Genomic DNA, 16,190 nt, shown 5'->3' on the forward strand with positions numbered 1-16,190 from the left:
ACCACGACACACAACTCATCTTCTATTTTCCTCCCTCAGACCTACATACTGCTTCCAAAATCTCAACATATCTAACTAACCACATCATAATTTTGCTATTTACCTGGACAACTCACAGCTCTCTCCTTCTACAACAGCCTGCAACCTTGGACAATAACAATAGTAACAATAGACAACCAACTCTCCTTCTCAACTCACATCAGATTCCTTCTCTACAATATCAGACAAATTCGTCCTTATCTGTCAACACAGGCCACCTAGATACTGGTTCAGTCTTTAGTAATCTCAAGACTGGATTACTGTAACTCCCTTCTAGCTGGTCTACCTCTATGAACCATCCGACCTCTACAACTAATACAAAATGCAGCAGCTCGACTGATCTTCAACCTTCTCAAATTCTCCCACACCACCCCTCTGCTACGTTCCCTCCACTGGCTCACAGTAGCTGCACGCATCAGATTCAAAATACTGATGCTGGCCTACAAAGCCAAACATGGAGTAGCACCATCCTACCTCACAGCCCTTATAACACCTCGCACTGCACCTCGTATACTCCGAGCCTCCAGTACTGCTCGCCTGGTCCCTCCATCTCTGAAGGAAAAAGGAAGACACTCATCTAGACTCTTCTCCGTCTTGGCCATTCGGTGGTGGAATGAAGTTCCCCTCGAGGTCAGAACAGCACAGTCACTGAGCACTTTCAAATGGCAGCTCAAGACCTTCCTCTTTAGAGAATATTTAGATGAACTTGTAACCTTCTTATTGTCTGTATAGAAACTACAAAAATAATAATATTGTATTCATAGTTGGGTGAATTGATCACTTCATTGATTGTAACATGGAAGCACGTTGTAAGTCGCTCTGGATAAGGGCGTCTGCCAAATGCCTTAATTATAAATGTAAATGATTCACCTCAAAAATGTCATAGTAAAAATGTAAGAACTGCCCCACTGCAAACACATAAGCCTCAATAACAGCCTCAATAATAACATGTGGACTAGATTGGGTAAGTTGCCTTTTCTGTCCTTATAAGCATGAAAGGCAATGGAACTCCTGCTTGGATCAGAGGCAGGATCCAACAGTGTTCCACACGTTTCTCTGCTAAGCCCCTGTTGGTGGAGTGAGCCAGAGTTCGGTCAGATGATGTGCGACGGCAGAGAAGATTTCACGGGATAAAGTAACAATCATTCCTCAATCACAGCCACTCACAACAACCTGCTAATGTAACCGCTGGACACAACAGAGAGAAAAACATCATCCATCTTCCTTTACTTCCACAAGTGGTAGCCAAGGCATGAGATTACAACAGGAACACTCATCAATCTCAGTGTTCAGTTCAAGTAGTTCTATAGTTTGTTTTTAAGGACTATTCCTCATAATAATCTTAAAAATAAATTCATATTAATAAATTTAAGTAAATTGCCACAGCATTAGAACAACAATGTGGATGGTGAAAGCAGCAAATACATCATGGTACAAATCACTTGCTATCAAGTTATAGCAGCCAACCCCACAAGAAATTAAATGCATTACAAACCACACAGCAGAATAATTTGAAATACAGCAGAGAGGAAGATGCAAGTGCAATTCATTTCAGGTCTTACTCTTAACACACGTCAGAATAGAAGGAATGGCATTTTTTGTGGGTTTTCAGGCCTTATGCTTATCCACCAGATCCCAGATGGTCAGACCTAATATGCTATATTGGTTCTCAAACTGTGGTATGCAGACTCCCTCTATAGGTAAAATGGTATTATAAAAAAATTAAACAAAGATTAAACTAACATTTATACTAGATTATTATATTTTACAACGATACCACAATATAAAAAAATTGTCTCTCTGTCTACCTACCAACCTCTCTCTCAATATATCGGTCTATGTAGACAGGTAGGTAGATAAATGGATAGACAGATAGAAAATTGGAAAGATCAATAGAAACTTTATTGATCCCACTAGGAATTTTAAATATCCTATAGTACAGTTAATATCATCTGCTGTGAATGTTTTTCCACTATTGCCTATTTCAGTGAAGCACAGTTATGTTATGGCTGGTGCATGGATGACAATCAATAATAAATAACATATAGTTCCTGTGTGAACTATATGTGTAGATGAACACATTAGGTAGGATGGTAGTAGCCTAGCGGGTAACACACTCACCTATGAACCAGAAGACCAGGGTTCAAATGCCACTTACCTTATGTTTATGAAGAAATAAAACCACCTCCGCTTGCATTTATGGTTCATTTAGTGTCCTGAAAGGAAATAGGAAGTACCACAGTTGGGAAAGTGCCTACCTGCTTTTTTGGGAGATTTAGGGTCTGTTTTTGCCAGCTCAGCTTTCAGTACGGATGTGGGCATCAGAGGAGAGCTGGAATAGGAAAAAGGTAAAAAAAAAAAAAAAAAGTTGAATTACTGCAGACGACAGTTTTCTGCATTTTATTAAGAATTCAGAGGAACCTCCACCCTTTCAGTTCACGCTACTGCTGACTTGTACAAACACAGAGCCAGAGTTCATTGTAAAGCAAAATCAGTCTGGCCACCAGCTGGAAGCCTGGATTTTTTGTTAAGGGTGCACTGTGTGTTTGGAAAAAAAAAAGTGACAATGCAATGACTAGTCAACAGACCCAACTATGACTTGCACACCCTGTTCAAAGAAGACATTTAGTGTAATTGCAAATGCTGAATTCTGCAAGGAAAAATAAAGTAAACTCTATATACATGGCTGAGAGCTTTTTTAAAATAATTTTTGTGTTATATTTTTGGGTGTCTACCAGGCTACTACTGAAAGATGATGCTCAGGGAAGGTCTTCTCCAGTTTCTCTGGAAATCCAATCTCCCATAATGCAATTTTGGGCTCGAACATGGACGTCACCAAGCAGTGCATCTACAGCAGGGTGAGAGAGAGAGTCAGAGAGAGTGTATGCAATCTCCTTGTCTTGTTAATGCTTTACATGTAACATAATTCTGGCCTAATGAAACAATAACCTACTAATTTCAGACAAATAAAAATACCAAAGGTGCACTAAACTACAGGATAATAACATAACAAATAAGCAAAATTCCCATAGGGACTTTAATCAGATTATTTTTTATATGGCGGAAGGTATCAGCAATAAAAAATAAATTATATATATATAATCAAATACTCTAGAATATCAGACATTACATGACATGGAAAGATGAATGCATTGCATGAACTGTGCAATTAATGTTACATGAAAATCATTGTACACATCTAATTAATAAGGATTTTTCTGCAAGTAAAGAAACAATTCACCTTTTCACTCTTTTCTTGGGAGATCACCAATGACTCTGCCAATGAAATGTTCAGATCTGAATAGTCTTGGAAAAAAAAGAAATACATATTTACCTTTGAAAATATAATATCTGTGGGATTCATTCTAAGACGCTATAATTTTTCCTCCAGAAGTTGAACTAGTATACCCGTAGAATACCTTTAAAATGCAGAACCGTGAGGATCTCTGACGAGGCCAGGTCAACCAGGTACAGTCCATCACAGCTGCCAATCCAGCAGCTACGCTCCATGCAGCAGGAAGCAGATAGTACGATTGCAGTGATTTATTTCTTTAAAAACGCGCCAGGTTGAAGAGTTTAATGACATCCACAGTAGGGAAAAACACACAGACTGTGATTGTCAGCTGGCAGGGCCCATGGACCCACTGGGTTCCTGGACTTCACTCAGCATTTGAATTTGGCCGCAGGGAGGCCGAGTAAATCCACACAAATGAGGGAGAACTCTTTGGTTATTATTTTTGAAAGATTCAAAAGAGTAAAAAAAATCCATAATTTTTATCTTAAGTAAAAAAAAAAGAGAAAACTAATTGTATGTACCCTTTTTTCCGATTAGGCAATTCTATCATCCCAGTTATTGTTGGTAGAACCTCACTAGGCTTGTCTCTTACCTCTCTTTACCTAAAAAGGGTAAACCTGGTGTGATTGTCAGGACCGGTTTGGCTGCTTCCACAGTATTTTGCTGCTCCCCATTCAGAATTCCTGGAAACAGGCTGCTTGATCAGTAATTGAATAATTTTAAAATGAATCAATAATTAATAAAAAAAAAGAAAGAAAAGGGCATATTATTATGACAAATGCAGATTACATTTTTGCTTACCCAATCTTTCCAACATTTTCTGGGTTTTGTGAATATCCAGTCTGGTAACCAAACGGCATTTGTAATCATCAGGAAGACTATGACACCAAACCTTAAACATAATTTTAGAAAAGAAATAGAAATGACAACTGGACAGAAATATTAAACATTATATGTGTATGTATGTATGTATGTATGTATGTATGTGTGTGTGTGTGTGTGTGTGTGTGCGTGCGTATGCTCCACACCTGACCATTAGAGGAGCCTGTGATTAACTGTCTGCTGTGCTCCATGAGTAAAATGCTGATTAAAGGACAACCTGTAATATAAGACATATACTGTTTCATGTTAATGAATATAGTATAATAACATTAATAAAAACATTTTTTGCTTTCAGGACTACATAGGTAATTTTGTGTGCCATGGTAAAGTAGTGGCAATCACTGCATATATCACAGAGATCACATACTTGACAACACAGCAGACTGATATAGAACTTGCTTCTTTGAAAGGTCCCAAATCTAGAGAAAACAGGAGTACCTTAGCTGCGTCAACCCAGTTGCAAAGAGTTGAAACGTGTCTAAGAAACAAACTTAACATAACATATGCTTTTAACATATTGATTCTGTACCATGAAAGTTCTGTCCTCTGAAATGGACACCAAGACTCCAGTGTCCCATGGACAGAATTCAGTTGCGATTGGTGGCCCCAAGTGCCCCTGTAACACTGCATGTACCTGTTCTTTCTGTGTAAGAGATACACGTATAAGTTACATTTACAGCATTTATCCAGAGCAACTTACAATCAGTAGTTAGAGGGACAGTCCCCCTGGAGCAACCTAGGGTTAAGTGTCTTGCTCAGGGACACAATGGAATTTGATCCTGGGTCTTCTGGTTCATAGGCAAGTGTGTTACCCACTACCACCCTATATGATGATGCATTGCCAAAACTTACTTGAGGAAATCTTTATTAATCATGTGCTATTATTGCTTTTACTGTGACAGCAGCCAAAAATTAATGACTGTGAACCATCACATGTAACACTGAATGTAACACATGTAACACAAGTACCTTTGAATTCAGTACGTAAATTTTATTGCCCGAACATGCTGCCACTCGCTCATCCGTGGGACAGAAAGACAGGTAGACCACTTTGCCCAATAGTGTTCCAACAACTGTACCTGAAGCCATTTGACCTGAAAGCAAGAATAATCACAATGTTACACACATCCAACCTATTAATATCTAAACCTTCCGTAGGAGGTATACATCCTTCAGGTGATGGACTGTTCCAACATTTACATTAGAAAGTGAAGTGAAATGTGTCCTCTGCATTTAACCCATAACATTGGTGAGCAGTGGGCAGCCATGAAAGGTGCCCGGCAACCTGCTTCCTTACCGGCCTGGCCACCACTGCCATTAAATGGAAGACACCCTTATCCAGAGCCACTTACAATCAGTAGTGTCAGGGACAGTCCCCCTGGAGACACTCAGGTTTAAGTGCCCTGTTCAGGGACACAATAGTAGTAAGTGGGGTTTGAACCTGTGACTTTGTGGTCTTCTGGTTATTGGGCAGGTGTTCATTCCAGCACCTTTGTTTGAAATTTGTATCAAGGTTACAGTACAGGCCAAAAGTTTGGACACACCGTCTCATTCAATGCGTTTTCTTTATTTTCATGACCATTTACATTGGTAGATTCTCACTGAAGGCATCAAAACTATGAATGAACACATGTGATGTTATGTACTTAACAAAAAGTGGAGACCTGGCCTCCACAGTCACCGGACCTGAACCCAATCCAGATGGTTTGGGGTGAGCTGGACCGCTGCGTGCACTCCTTATATTTGGGGTAAAGCTTAAGCTCCAACCAGCACGGTTTACCCCATTAGTGTCTTTTCAATCTCTTCGGGGATATTACAAATAAAAGGGCTGATGGGTTTGTGAGTGGGCAAAGGGGCCAACAAGTGCTAAACACCTCTGGGAACTCCTTCAAGAACTCCTTCATTTCAGGTGACGACCTCTTGAAGCTCATCGAGAGAATGCCAAGAGTGTGCAAAGCAGTAATCAGAGCAAAGAAACTAGAATATAAAACATGTTTTCAGTTATTTCACCTTTTTTTGTTAACCCTTTAGCGTTCTGGTCGACTAATTGGTAGAGTACATTTTGAGGCCCTATATGTAACTGAGGCTTTCACTGAAATTGCCCTACCTCATTGAGTCTTTTCTGCCAATTGGTTTACATCTGTAATTCCAAAGGAATCCACTAGAGGGCTCTGTGACTTAAAAGAATTGACCTTTTTATGACAGGGTTTCACAGGAGGTTAGCAAAGAGTTGAGCTTGCTATATGAAGAGAGCTGTTTTTGACAAAAAAATCAAAGGTAGGCATACTTTTTCAACATTGTACAATGTCAAAAGGTTTACTAAATATTATATAATAATATTATGAAGGAAAGCTAAACACGTGGGTTGATTTGTCTATTTATAATAATTACACTGATACAAAAACTAATATTGTTGAAAATTTCTTTTTACTGTAAAATCGAATGATTTAATATAAAAACATTCCATATTGACCTATTACCATGTCCCCATTTTCCTTAATTTTGATCAACATATGCTAGATGGACGCAAAAACCTTTTATGGTTCAAGGACACACACTTCTCAGGCTCTGATACCAGAACAGCCACAAGATTCTGATGCTGATCTGAGCGATGATGATGATGGCAAAATAGAAGATCCTAACTATCATCCCACACAAGAGGAAGATGAAGTTTCTTTTGAGTCCATGAGTGAGGAGGAGATTCCAACCACGAGCTCATCGTCTCTACCAACTTCGTCTCTACCACCACCAAAATTTCAGTAACAAAACCAGTTGAAACTCTTGAGCAAAGCTCATCTCCAGACCCAAGGAAAGCTCCTCGCAGAATCTGGAAACATGAAGACATCAATTAATTCAATGTTCCTGATTCTGTATTTGAAGCTCCTGGTGCTGTGAAGACACCTTTGCAGTATTTCAAGACACTTTTCACAGATGAGATGATTCAACATATTTCTAACCACACAAACCTTTACTCTGCTTAAGAATTGGGGGATCCAATCAACTATAGCCCTGAGGAGATTGAAAAATTTCTTTCAATGCTACTCTTCATGGGGGATTTCAGCTTCCCAGCACCATGATTCCCGGTACAACATGATAGCTGATATCATGCCAAGGAAAAGATTCAAGCTCCTACGCAGGTTCATTCATTTCAATGGCAATTACCAGTTCAACAACAGCCCAGACCGCTTTTACAAAATCCGCCCCCTTTTTGAGATGCTTCGCAAGCAATGCCTTCAGATTCCATCTACTCACAAGAATAGTGTGGATGAAGTTATGGTGGCTTATAAAGGCACTAGAGCTGGCACGCTCCGCCAATACATAGCCAACAAACCAGACAAGTGGGGCTTTAAACTGTTCTGCCGTGCAAGTTCCTCTGGCATCATTCATGACCTATTGCTCTACCAAGGTGCATCCACATTCTTCAATGTTCCTCTTACTGAGGAGGAACAAATGCTACCTCTTGGAGCCAAAATCGTGACAACATTATCAAAAACCATCACAGAGCCAGAGCTCTCAGTTGTCTTTTGTGACAACTACTTCACAAGTTTTGATCTGATACAAATCCTCCATACAAATCTGGGGGTCAAATGCATTGGCACTGTCAGACCCAATGGAATGGGTGGAGCTACACTCATCACAGACAAAGAACTGATCAAAAAAGGTCGTGGAGCCTTTGATTTCAGGTCTGCTGAAGGGGTTCTTGCTGTCAAATGGTTTGACAATAAATGTCAACCTTCTAAGCAACGCATGTGGGATCATGCCTACAAAAAGTGTCAAGCTTGTATCAAAGGTTGGTCGACCATCATCTTCTTCTCCACCTCAAGTGTTGCCTCAGCAGAAACGCTACACCCCAAGACTTTCCACAGCAAGATGTGCGTTATGACAACTTGGGACACCTGCCACTTCACTCTGACAACCGGGGCCGATGTAAGCTCTGTCCAAAGGGAGTGTCAAGGTGGAAATGTCAGAAGTGCAAAGTGTTTCTGTGTCTGAATGCCCACCAGCAGTGCTTTGTTGCATATCACCAGAAATAAACGAATTGTAATGCCTCTAAATTGCAGATGTAGTTGGTTCTGTAGCACTACAACTCTCTTGTACCTGTTCAGTCTATGTTATTGTTGTTCTAAAGGAATAAAATATGTGAACCTCAAAGGGTTAAGTACATAACTCCACACGTGTTCATTCACAGTTTTGGTAACTTCAGTGAGAATCTACTAACATAAATGGTCATGAAAATAAAGAAAACACATTGAATGAGAAGGTCAGAATGGGGCAGTGGTGGCCTAGCGGTTAAGGAAGCGGCCCTGTAATCAGAAGGTTGCCGGTTTGAATCCCGATCCGCCAAGGTGCCACTGAGGTGCCACTGAGCAAAGCACCGTCCCCACACACTGCTCCCCGGGCACCTGTCATGGCTGCCCGCTGCTCACTCAGGGTGATGGGTTAAATGCAGAGGACAAATTTCACTGTGTGCACCGTGTGCTGTGCTGCTGTGTATCACATGTGACAATCACTTCACTTTGTTGTTGGTCTGTCCAAACTTTTGGCCTGTACTGTACATTTTATCACTAGGGGGCAGTATTTACCTACAGATTTTACACTCCACTCGCCTCCAGACCTTTAGCGCCGCCTGGCGGACGTTTCTCTTGCGTGTGTGTGTGTGTGTGTGTGTGTGTGTGTGTGCAGGACGGGTACAGGAGGGCCGCGGTCTGGCGCTCATTACCCTCACTCGACGTTCTATAGCAGCGCTCGACGTCCCAGACCATCGCGCACCCCTCTGACGCCGAGCAGAGGAGGAGGGGGTCCGCGACCCTGCCGAACGCCACCGCCGTCACGTTGCCATGGTGACCGGACAGCGCGAGCGTCTGCAGGCGACAGGCATCCGTCACCGAGCGTAAAACCGGCAAATAAAAGCGACACGGGAGCGGACAGGAGGCGTTCTGACCTGGCCGGAGCCGTTCTCGCTGTAGAGCGTCAGGTTCCCGCCACGCCGCGGAACGGCGGCGTAGCCGCGGCAGCAGCCGAGCTGCACATGAGACGCCGAGGGGGCACACGCCGCGCAGAAAAGTTCTTTTATGCTGACGAGCCCTTTATCTCCGTGGAAAGCCATGGCTGCACCCGCTCCTGGGGCCGACGGAACACGCCGACCTTCACGGGGCTGTGATGTCGGCCACCTGTAAACACGCTGAAGTTCCGCTAGGCGGCCGGTAGAGGGCGGCGCACCGCAGTACAGCACGCAGCCGCTCATAATTATGACGTGTTTTAGTTTATGATCGTTGAATCTCACACATCGTGACCACGATTTGGCGTTGATTGATTATTGCTTATGCAGTGCATCTGGAGAAACCAACAGCATGGTAAATGTTCAGGTAAATATATCCACAGAAGCATTTCTTAATTCTATATAAAATAAGACAAAAAGCTATTATTGTCATTGTCATAAACAAATGTCCCTGTATTTGAATAGAAAGAAAAGCAAGATGTTACATGGATGATGATAATACCCAATGTGGATAAATGAGTAACATTTACATTTACAGCATTTATCAGACACCCTTATCCAGAGCGACTTACAATCAGTAGTTACAGGGACAGTCCCCCCTGGAGCAATTTGGGGTTAAGTGTCTTGCTCAGGGACACAATGTTAGTAAGTGGGATTTGAGCCCGGACCTTCTGGTTCATAGGCTCTGGTTCATATGTTACCCACTACTACCACCCTTATTCCATATGAAATGTTTGGTGCATATGTGCATTCAGGGTGGGGATGGCTTGGGGGAAGAAACTATCCCTGGGTCTGTTTGTCCTGGACCTGATGGCCCTGTAATGTCTGCCTTACTGTTGTCTCTGATGGGTTTTTACGCTCTGCTGAGACAGCGAGATGTACAGCTAATTTTCAGGGAGGAGAAGGGGCAGTCCATGATCTTCTGCATGGTCTTGACCAACCTCACTGCCACGGGGCAGTGAGAAAACCACACAAAGACGCTCTCTATAGAAGATCGATAGAAGATAATCAACAGGTTCTTGTTGATGTTATTCCTCCAGAGCAATCTCAGGAAGTGCAGACATGGGTGAAGATGAATACGTATCATATAGCTCAGTAGTTCAATGGTACAGGAATTCACTACTGTAGCAAATGACAGAAGGGGGTAAACAAAGGGGGTGAAACCGGAAGTTAATGAACGATGAAGTAAAAAAAAAAACAACTCACATTTAACACTTTAATTATTAAAAGAAACGCTGTAAAATGGAAATAACCAACGTACCTTTGGTACCTTTGTGCCTGTTTCTCTCCAGAATGCAGCCACTCTGTACTGACACTTTGACAAGTGTGCTGTGCTCTATATCACAATGACAATATTTTCACTTTAAATTACATTAATTACATTAATGTAGTAATATAAAGCTTTAAAGATATTTTGGACCTACAATTCACGGCCACTCTGTAGAGGCCCAGTAGAGGCTAGTTAAACTGAGTTACAACTGAGATTATCTGAAAAGAATTATCTGAAAGAGATCATCCTGTCTGGCCATTCAGACCTCAAGGCATCAGAGACTGAACAGTTACATGTGACAGGAACATATAATGTAATCAGATCATGTTGTCACTGATAACACAAAAGAAGAATAGAACAAAAAAATATAAAAAATTTAATATAGAAATGTCATGGCCACCACTAGTCCGTCAGGCCACCAGAGGGCGCCAGAACAACCCAGACCTCGGCCAGCCGGAAACAAGCCCAGGACCGGGACAACAAGGTGCGGTCTCCCACGCTGCCTGCCACGTATTTGTAAATGGTTTTGTTCTGCTACTCTGACTACGATGATACCGACCCGATCTTCCGTCCCCGACTCTGATTCCAGCGCGTCCTCTGACACCACGTATCCGTCCCGCAGCGTTCCTGTACCGATAAAAAGTTAATTCGGGAAAACTGCTGAATAAGAAGAATATTTTGTCATGTGGTCTGATTTCTCTCTATTCATCACCCAGCTATAATTCTTTTTTTGAATGACTGTTTTTGACTCTTTTAACATGGTGCACAGTTTATTAGCCAGTTATACACAAACAGGGATCAGGTCAAAAAAGTATTGTCATTTAATCCAAAAAGATATACAAATATATACAAGTATTTACAGATAATTATGCATATAAATAAACATCTGAACTCGGGCTTTGCCTCCACTTCCAGCTCAGGCTACAACTGGTTCAGGCTCAGTCTCAGTCTTCAGTTACGGTAAATGTCGACCCCCGATTTGGTTATGGTCCAGAAACGACTGGTCGAGGAGATGCAGGACGTTAGTCGTTGGCTGCGGTGGATCTGCAGCATGACAACCATCTGATGCACCACAGCACCTGTACACTCCGCAGCTCCTGCTCAGGCTTTGCCGCAGGTTCAACTTCTGGCATCCCCTCAGATGCTGTCGTCTGACTGGTCTCCATCTCATCTGTTTCAGGCAACTCATCTGTTTCAAGCAAAGATTGATCTAATAGCTCCAGGTCCGGTTCCAGCCAGGATGGACCTGTTGGCTACAGGTCCAGCCAAGCAGGATCTGCTGCCTCCAGGTCCAGTTCCAGCCAAGCAGGACCTGCTGGCTCCAGGTCCAGTTCCAGAAAAGGTCAACAACTGTACACAACTGGTACCAGACCACGGAACCCAAAATCCAGCTTCGCAATCTGTATGTCAAGATTAATATTCTTCCAGATGAAGGAGGAAGTTCTATTCTTCACAGTAGAAATATTGAAACTATTTAGAAACACTAGAAGGATTTTGAAGTTCAAGTTCAGGGTTGATGTAGGATGTAAAATGGATTTTATCCTGTATCAGCACACACACAAGAAATCAGTAAAGTAATATAGACACACACACAAACGCTCACAAACACACATTCAGAAAAAAGAAGAAACTGACCAGTTCTCTGTTCCCACAACCTCCAGTTTAGACCTGGGGTCAATTGAGCTGGCTGCCAACCCAAAGTCACCTGCAGGAAGACATGAGGTGTTAAAAGCTGACATCACAATCGCTCTCTTCCTGCCTCTGTGTGGTTTTACTCGTGGTTCCTTCAGTCTAGTGGTTGTGCGGCTGGTTCAGTTTGTGTGTAAATCAGTGGACACACTCACAGATCTTGACGTCCCCACTGGTGTTCAGGAGGATGTTCTCTCCCTATAGAACAACAAACACACACACAGGTTAAACAGGAATGAAATGGTGTAAATAGATGTTTGTCTAACTTGTCTTTCTGAACCACTTTATGCTTCTGTGTTTCTAAAGAACAGCAGTGAATAAGCTCTACAATGTTCATCTTGTATCTTGTGTTGGGGTGGGTGGGGCTAATGGGTGGGCTCCATACCTTCAGATCACGATGCATGATTTTCAGATGATGAAGGTAACCAAGAGCCTGAGGAAACAAAGAAAACTGTGAGTACATCACACACACCAGTGCAGAAGTGCATGTTTGTTGGACTGTGCTGTTTCTGGCAAAAATGCATGTGAGTAAGAAAATAGCAAAAGATGCATCACAGACACTGTACCATCTTGGAAGTGTGTGTTTGTGTGTGTGTGTTTGGGATGAGTTGAACTGTTACCTGCAAGACCTCTCTGCAGACGTATGCCACCTCCTCTTCTTCAAATCTCCTCTCTGTCCAGACAAAAAATGAAGTCCTGCCATCAACATACTGCAGATGAAAAGACCGGAAGGTGACGCGGTGACAACTTACCGTAAGACAGAGCAGACAGGCAGCCTACTTCACAATATTCCATGGCGATGTACACATGGGACTCACTGTAGAGGACAGAAAAGGATGAGGGTGTGTCAGTCACATGGTCTTAGAGCTGTGTGCTTTGCATTCAGGGACCTTGACTGGTAAATCTCTTTTGGGTTGTTTTGTTTGTTCAATTATCATCATTATTTATTAATAAGAATAATAAATGTTGTTATTAACTGGTTATTTAGAACCGACTAGAACAAACTGTCCATGTTCCTGTTGTCTTCATTTCTTTCTGGTTTTGGTTTTTTGAATCTTTTTTAATCCCTGAGTATAACCCCTTCTGCCTGGTACACTTCTTACCGACAGTAGGCTCCCAGAAGCTGGATGATGTTGGGGTGCTGGCACGCCGTCATCACTTTCAGCTCCTCCTCATAAGGTGAGAATTCATCTACAAAAAGACACACCAAACAAGTTTATACACAAAATCAACAAGATAAAACAATCATACAGTTACCTGCTCACTGGGAGATACTACATTCACACAAACACATGCACAAAATTCATTTCTTTCATTTCTCAATATATGTGGTAAATTTATTAGAAATCTGACTATCAACCTCAGAAACCAAGAGTAAAGTCTGTTTCAACTTATTGATCCTTTGGTAAAGACATTCGAACCTCACTTAGGTAAGAATCTGTGCACACTGACCTGATCCTGTCACAACCTGAGATTTGATGGCTGCAGGTTTGCCGGTCTGGATGTTTACTGCCTGCAGCAAAGAGAGCAAGACAAATTGAATAAAAAGTCACATTCACGGTCCGGCAGGGGTTACTCTGGGTCCGGAGTCCGGACCGGAGTTTCATGTTCGTCCTGTGTAATGTTTCCTGATTGTTATCACCTGTGTATCATTGTATAACATTTAAATTTACGGCATTTCTGAGACTACCACCCTATCCTGTTCGTGCCTGTTTGCCGTCAGGTCATTGTTTGGTGATGTTTCCCGTCGTGTGTACTATGTATTAAACCCCCGTTTCGTGACGTCGTGGCTTCAAGTTGCTCTGGATAAGGTCACAGCTGGGAGCAGATCCTTCTCCTATAGAGCTCCGCAGTTGTGGAACGGCTTGCCTGTCAGTGTCCGGGATTCAGACACAGTCTCAGTGTTTAAATCCAATCTGTTTTTTCTGAACTCCTAGACACTCATTTCACTTCACTTTGACGCAGTGTCAATTATAAAGTCCAGTTTATCACAGAGTCCCCCTGTTAGACACAGACATAGTTAAATTCACCCTAGGTAGGCTGTCCTAGTTAGGGTACCGGGCCACTGTAGCACCAATATACCACTATAACCACATATTTCAGTATCGGTTGTACAGTGCAACCGTCTGCCGCTGCTTCTGTTTGTTTTTCTCCGAGACACGGAATCAAGCACCCAGACTACTGGCAGACCCCAGTGAAGAGGCCAGCAAATAAATCCTGGTTCCTGACAACTGCTTAACAAGGACATACCATGAAACAAACCAGAGGGTCACCACAGCCACCACCACCGTTACAACTACAGCTTCAGGGATCTTCAAGTGGACCAGTAGCATCATTATGGACACGTAATGTAGACCATGACACTGGACTACATTCTGGACTTCTCCAACCCTACAACTGTAGGACTTTTTTTTTTTTTTTCATTCTTTCCTAGTGTTTTTCCTTGTGTGCAGAAGGGTCAAGTGTGGGGGTGTCAACTGTAGGGCCTGTCAAAGCCCATTGAGACATACTGTATGTGATTTTGGGCTATATAATAAATAAATGTTGTTGTTGTTGTAGTCCCGTCTGGTGGTGTTTTAAGTTTCCGGGTATGACCTTCCCATCGACGGCGCCGTCTCGTCCAGATTCCAGCAACGCACCTCCAGTAATCACCAGTTCCCCGCCAAGATCCATGCCATGTTTTTTTTATGCTTTATTTGTGATTTAAATTTTTTCAACAACAAACAAATAGCAGCTGTTGACCAATGTCCACCCACCACCCTCAGTCCCACCCGTCAAACACCAGGAAGAGAAATAAATAAATAAGAAAAGCAAAGAAAAAAAAATAATTATAAAAAAAAGGGAAGGGATGATTTAACATAATCAATAAATGGTGACCATATCTCCTTGAACTTTTCCTGACGATTAGCTTGATTGCATCGCAGTTTTTCCAACTGCAACATGGAGAGCATTTCCTTAATCCATTCATTAAAAGAGGGGGGCTTGTCTGATTTCCACATTAGAAGAATAAGTCTTCTGGCCATTAATGAGGCGAAAGCTACCGCCTTGGCTTGAGATATCGTAAGAATTATATCAGGGGGGACCCCAAAAATAGAAATGTATGGTGTAGGTTCAATCATTCTATTACATAAAGATGACAAGACTATGCAAATATTTTCCCAGAAATTGTACAATGACTGGCAGGTCCAGAACATGTGGCCTAAAATAACTGGCCCTTGGTGAAACATAGGCACTCAGAGCTGGTATTAGGAAACATTTTTGCTAGCTTATCTAATGAGTAGTGTAGACGATGTAGTACTTTAAACTGGTTAAATGTTAAGATCCTGTTCCCATGCCACTTTAGTTTTCTTCCATGAGGGTGAATAAATGTTCTGGATCAGAGGATATAATTTTGATATATTGCCTCTCATAATTCTTCCAGAGCAAGAATTTCATCTGCAGCCATTTTAGCTGGCGAATGTAAAGATCTAAAATGTTTGCTCACAAAACCTCTAATCTGTAAGAATCTATAGAAATGAGATTTGGGAATATTGTAACTTTTTTGCAATGTTTCGAATGTCATAAGTGTCCCTTCAGCGAAGAGGTCTTTGATAAAGATCAAGCCATTGTTGTGCCAGGTTTGAAATGCTGCATCCTTTTGGGACGGTAAGAAAAGATAGCTTAGTTGTTTTATATGAAAATGTTTCCTAAACTGGAGCCAAACCTTAAGTGAGTGTTTTACTACAGGATTAGGGAGACATGAGTACGGCTGCATAGATGTAGGACCGCTCATTAAGGTGTAAGATGGGACGTCACAGGACCATGGCCTTTCTAAATACAGAAAGCGTGGTAGAACTACCATCTTAATGGTATTCACTCTTCCAGCCAAAGAAATGGGCAATTCAGACCATCGTGAGAAATCGTTTTTTTGTACGCTCAAGTAGAGTTTTAAAATTGAGAAAGAATGGGGGACATTAATTCCCAGATAGGTAAATTCCACAACCTGCTTGAATGGAAAGGAACTAAGATCCAGTGAC

General features: G+C 42.0%; 1 protein-coding gene and 1 long non-coding RNA gene across 3 annotated transcripts in view; one reads left to right on the plus strand and one right to left on the minus strand.

The window, feature by feature from the left end:
* wdr27 (WD repeat domain 27) overlaps positions 1-9,402 on the minus strand; it is a 44,606-nt gene extending 35,204 nt beyond the window's left edge. Inside the window, exons 1-12 of the mRNA XM_028988755.1 lie at positions 9,159-9,402; positions 8,937-9,078; positions 5,186-5,310; positions 4,746-4,859; positions 4,584-4,635; positions 4,363-4,433; positions 4,136-4,226; positions 3,927-4,017; positions 3,459-3,538; positions 3,281-3,345; positions 2,775-2,887; positions 2,298-2,371 (exon numbers count right to left, since the gene is read on the minus strand). Coding sequence (XP_028844588.1) covers positions 2,298-2,371; positions 2,775-2,887; positions 3,281-3,345; positions 3,459-3,538; positions 3,927-4,017; positions 4,136-4,226; positions 4,363-4,433; positions 4,584-4,635; positions 4,746-4,859; positions 5,186-5,310; positions 8,937-9,078; positions 9,159-9,323 — 1,183 coding nt within the window. The 5' untranslated portion in view covers positions 9,324-9,402. The remainder of the gene's footprint in view (positions 1-2,297; positions 2,372-2,774; positions 2,888-3,280; positions 3,346-3,458; positions 3,539-3,926; positions 4,018-4,135; positions 4,227-4,362; positions 4,434-4,583; positions 4,636-4,745; positions 4,860-5,185; positions 5,311-8,936; positions 9,079-9,158) is intronic.
* LOC114795450 (uncharacterized) lies at positions 8,867-14,009 on the plus strand. 2 transcript variants are annotated; one of them, XR_003750509.1, is made up of 5 exons: positions 8,867-9,582; positions 11,666-11,887; positions 12,566-12,627; positions 12,856-13,072; positions 13,284-14,009. It is a non-coding gene; the product is annotated as an uncharacterized LOC114795450 (long non-coding RNA). The 2 variants fall into 2 exon arrangements; XR_003750508.1 differs by lacking the exon at positions 8,867-9,582 and adding an exon at positions 10,669-10,969.
* The last annotated feature ends 2,181 nt before the right edge of the window (positions 14,010-16,190 follow it).

This window comes from Denticeps clupeoides, chromosome 8, assembly GCF_900700375.1.
Source record: "Denticeps clupeoides chromosome 8, fDenClu1.1, whole genome shotgun sequence".
NCBI classification, from domain to species: domain Eukaryota; kingdom Metazoa; phylum Chordata; class Actinopteri; order Clupeiformes; family Denticipitidae; genus Denticeps; species Denticeps clupeoides.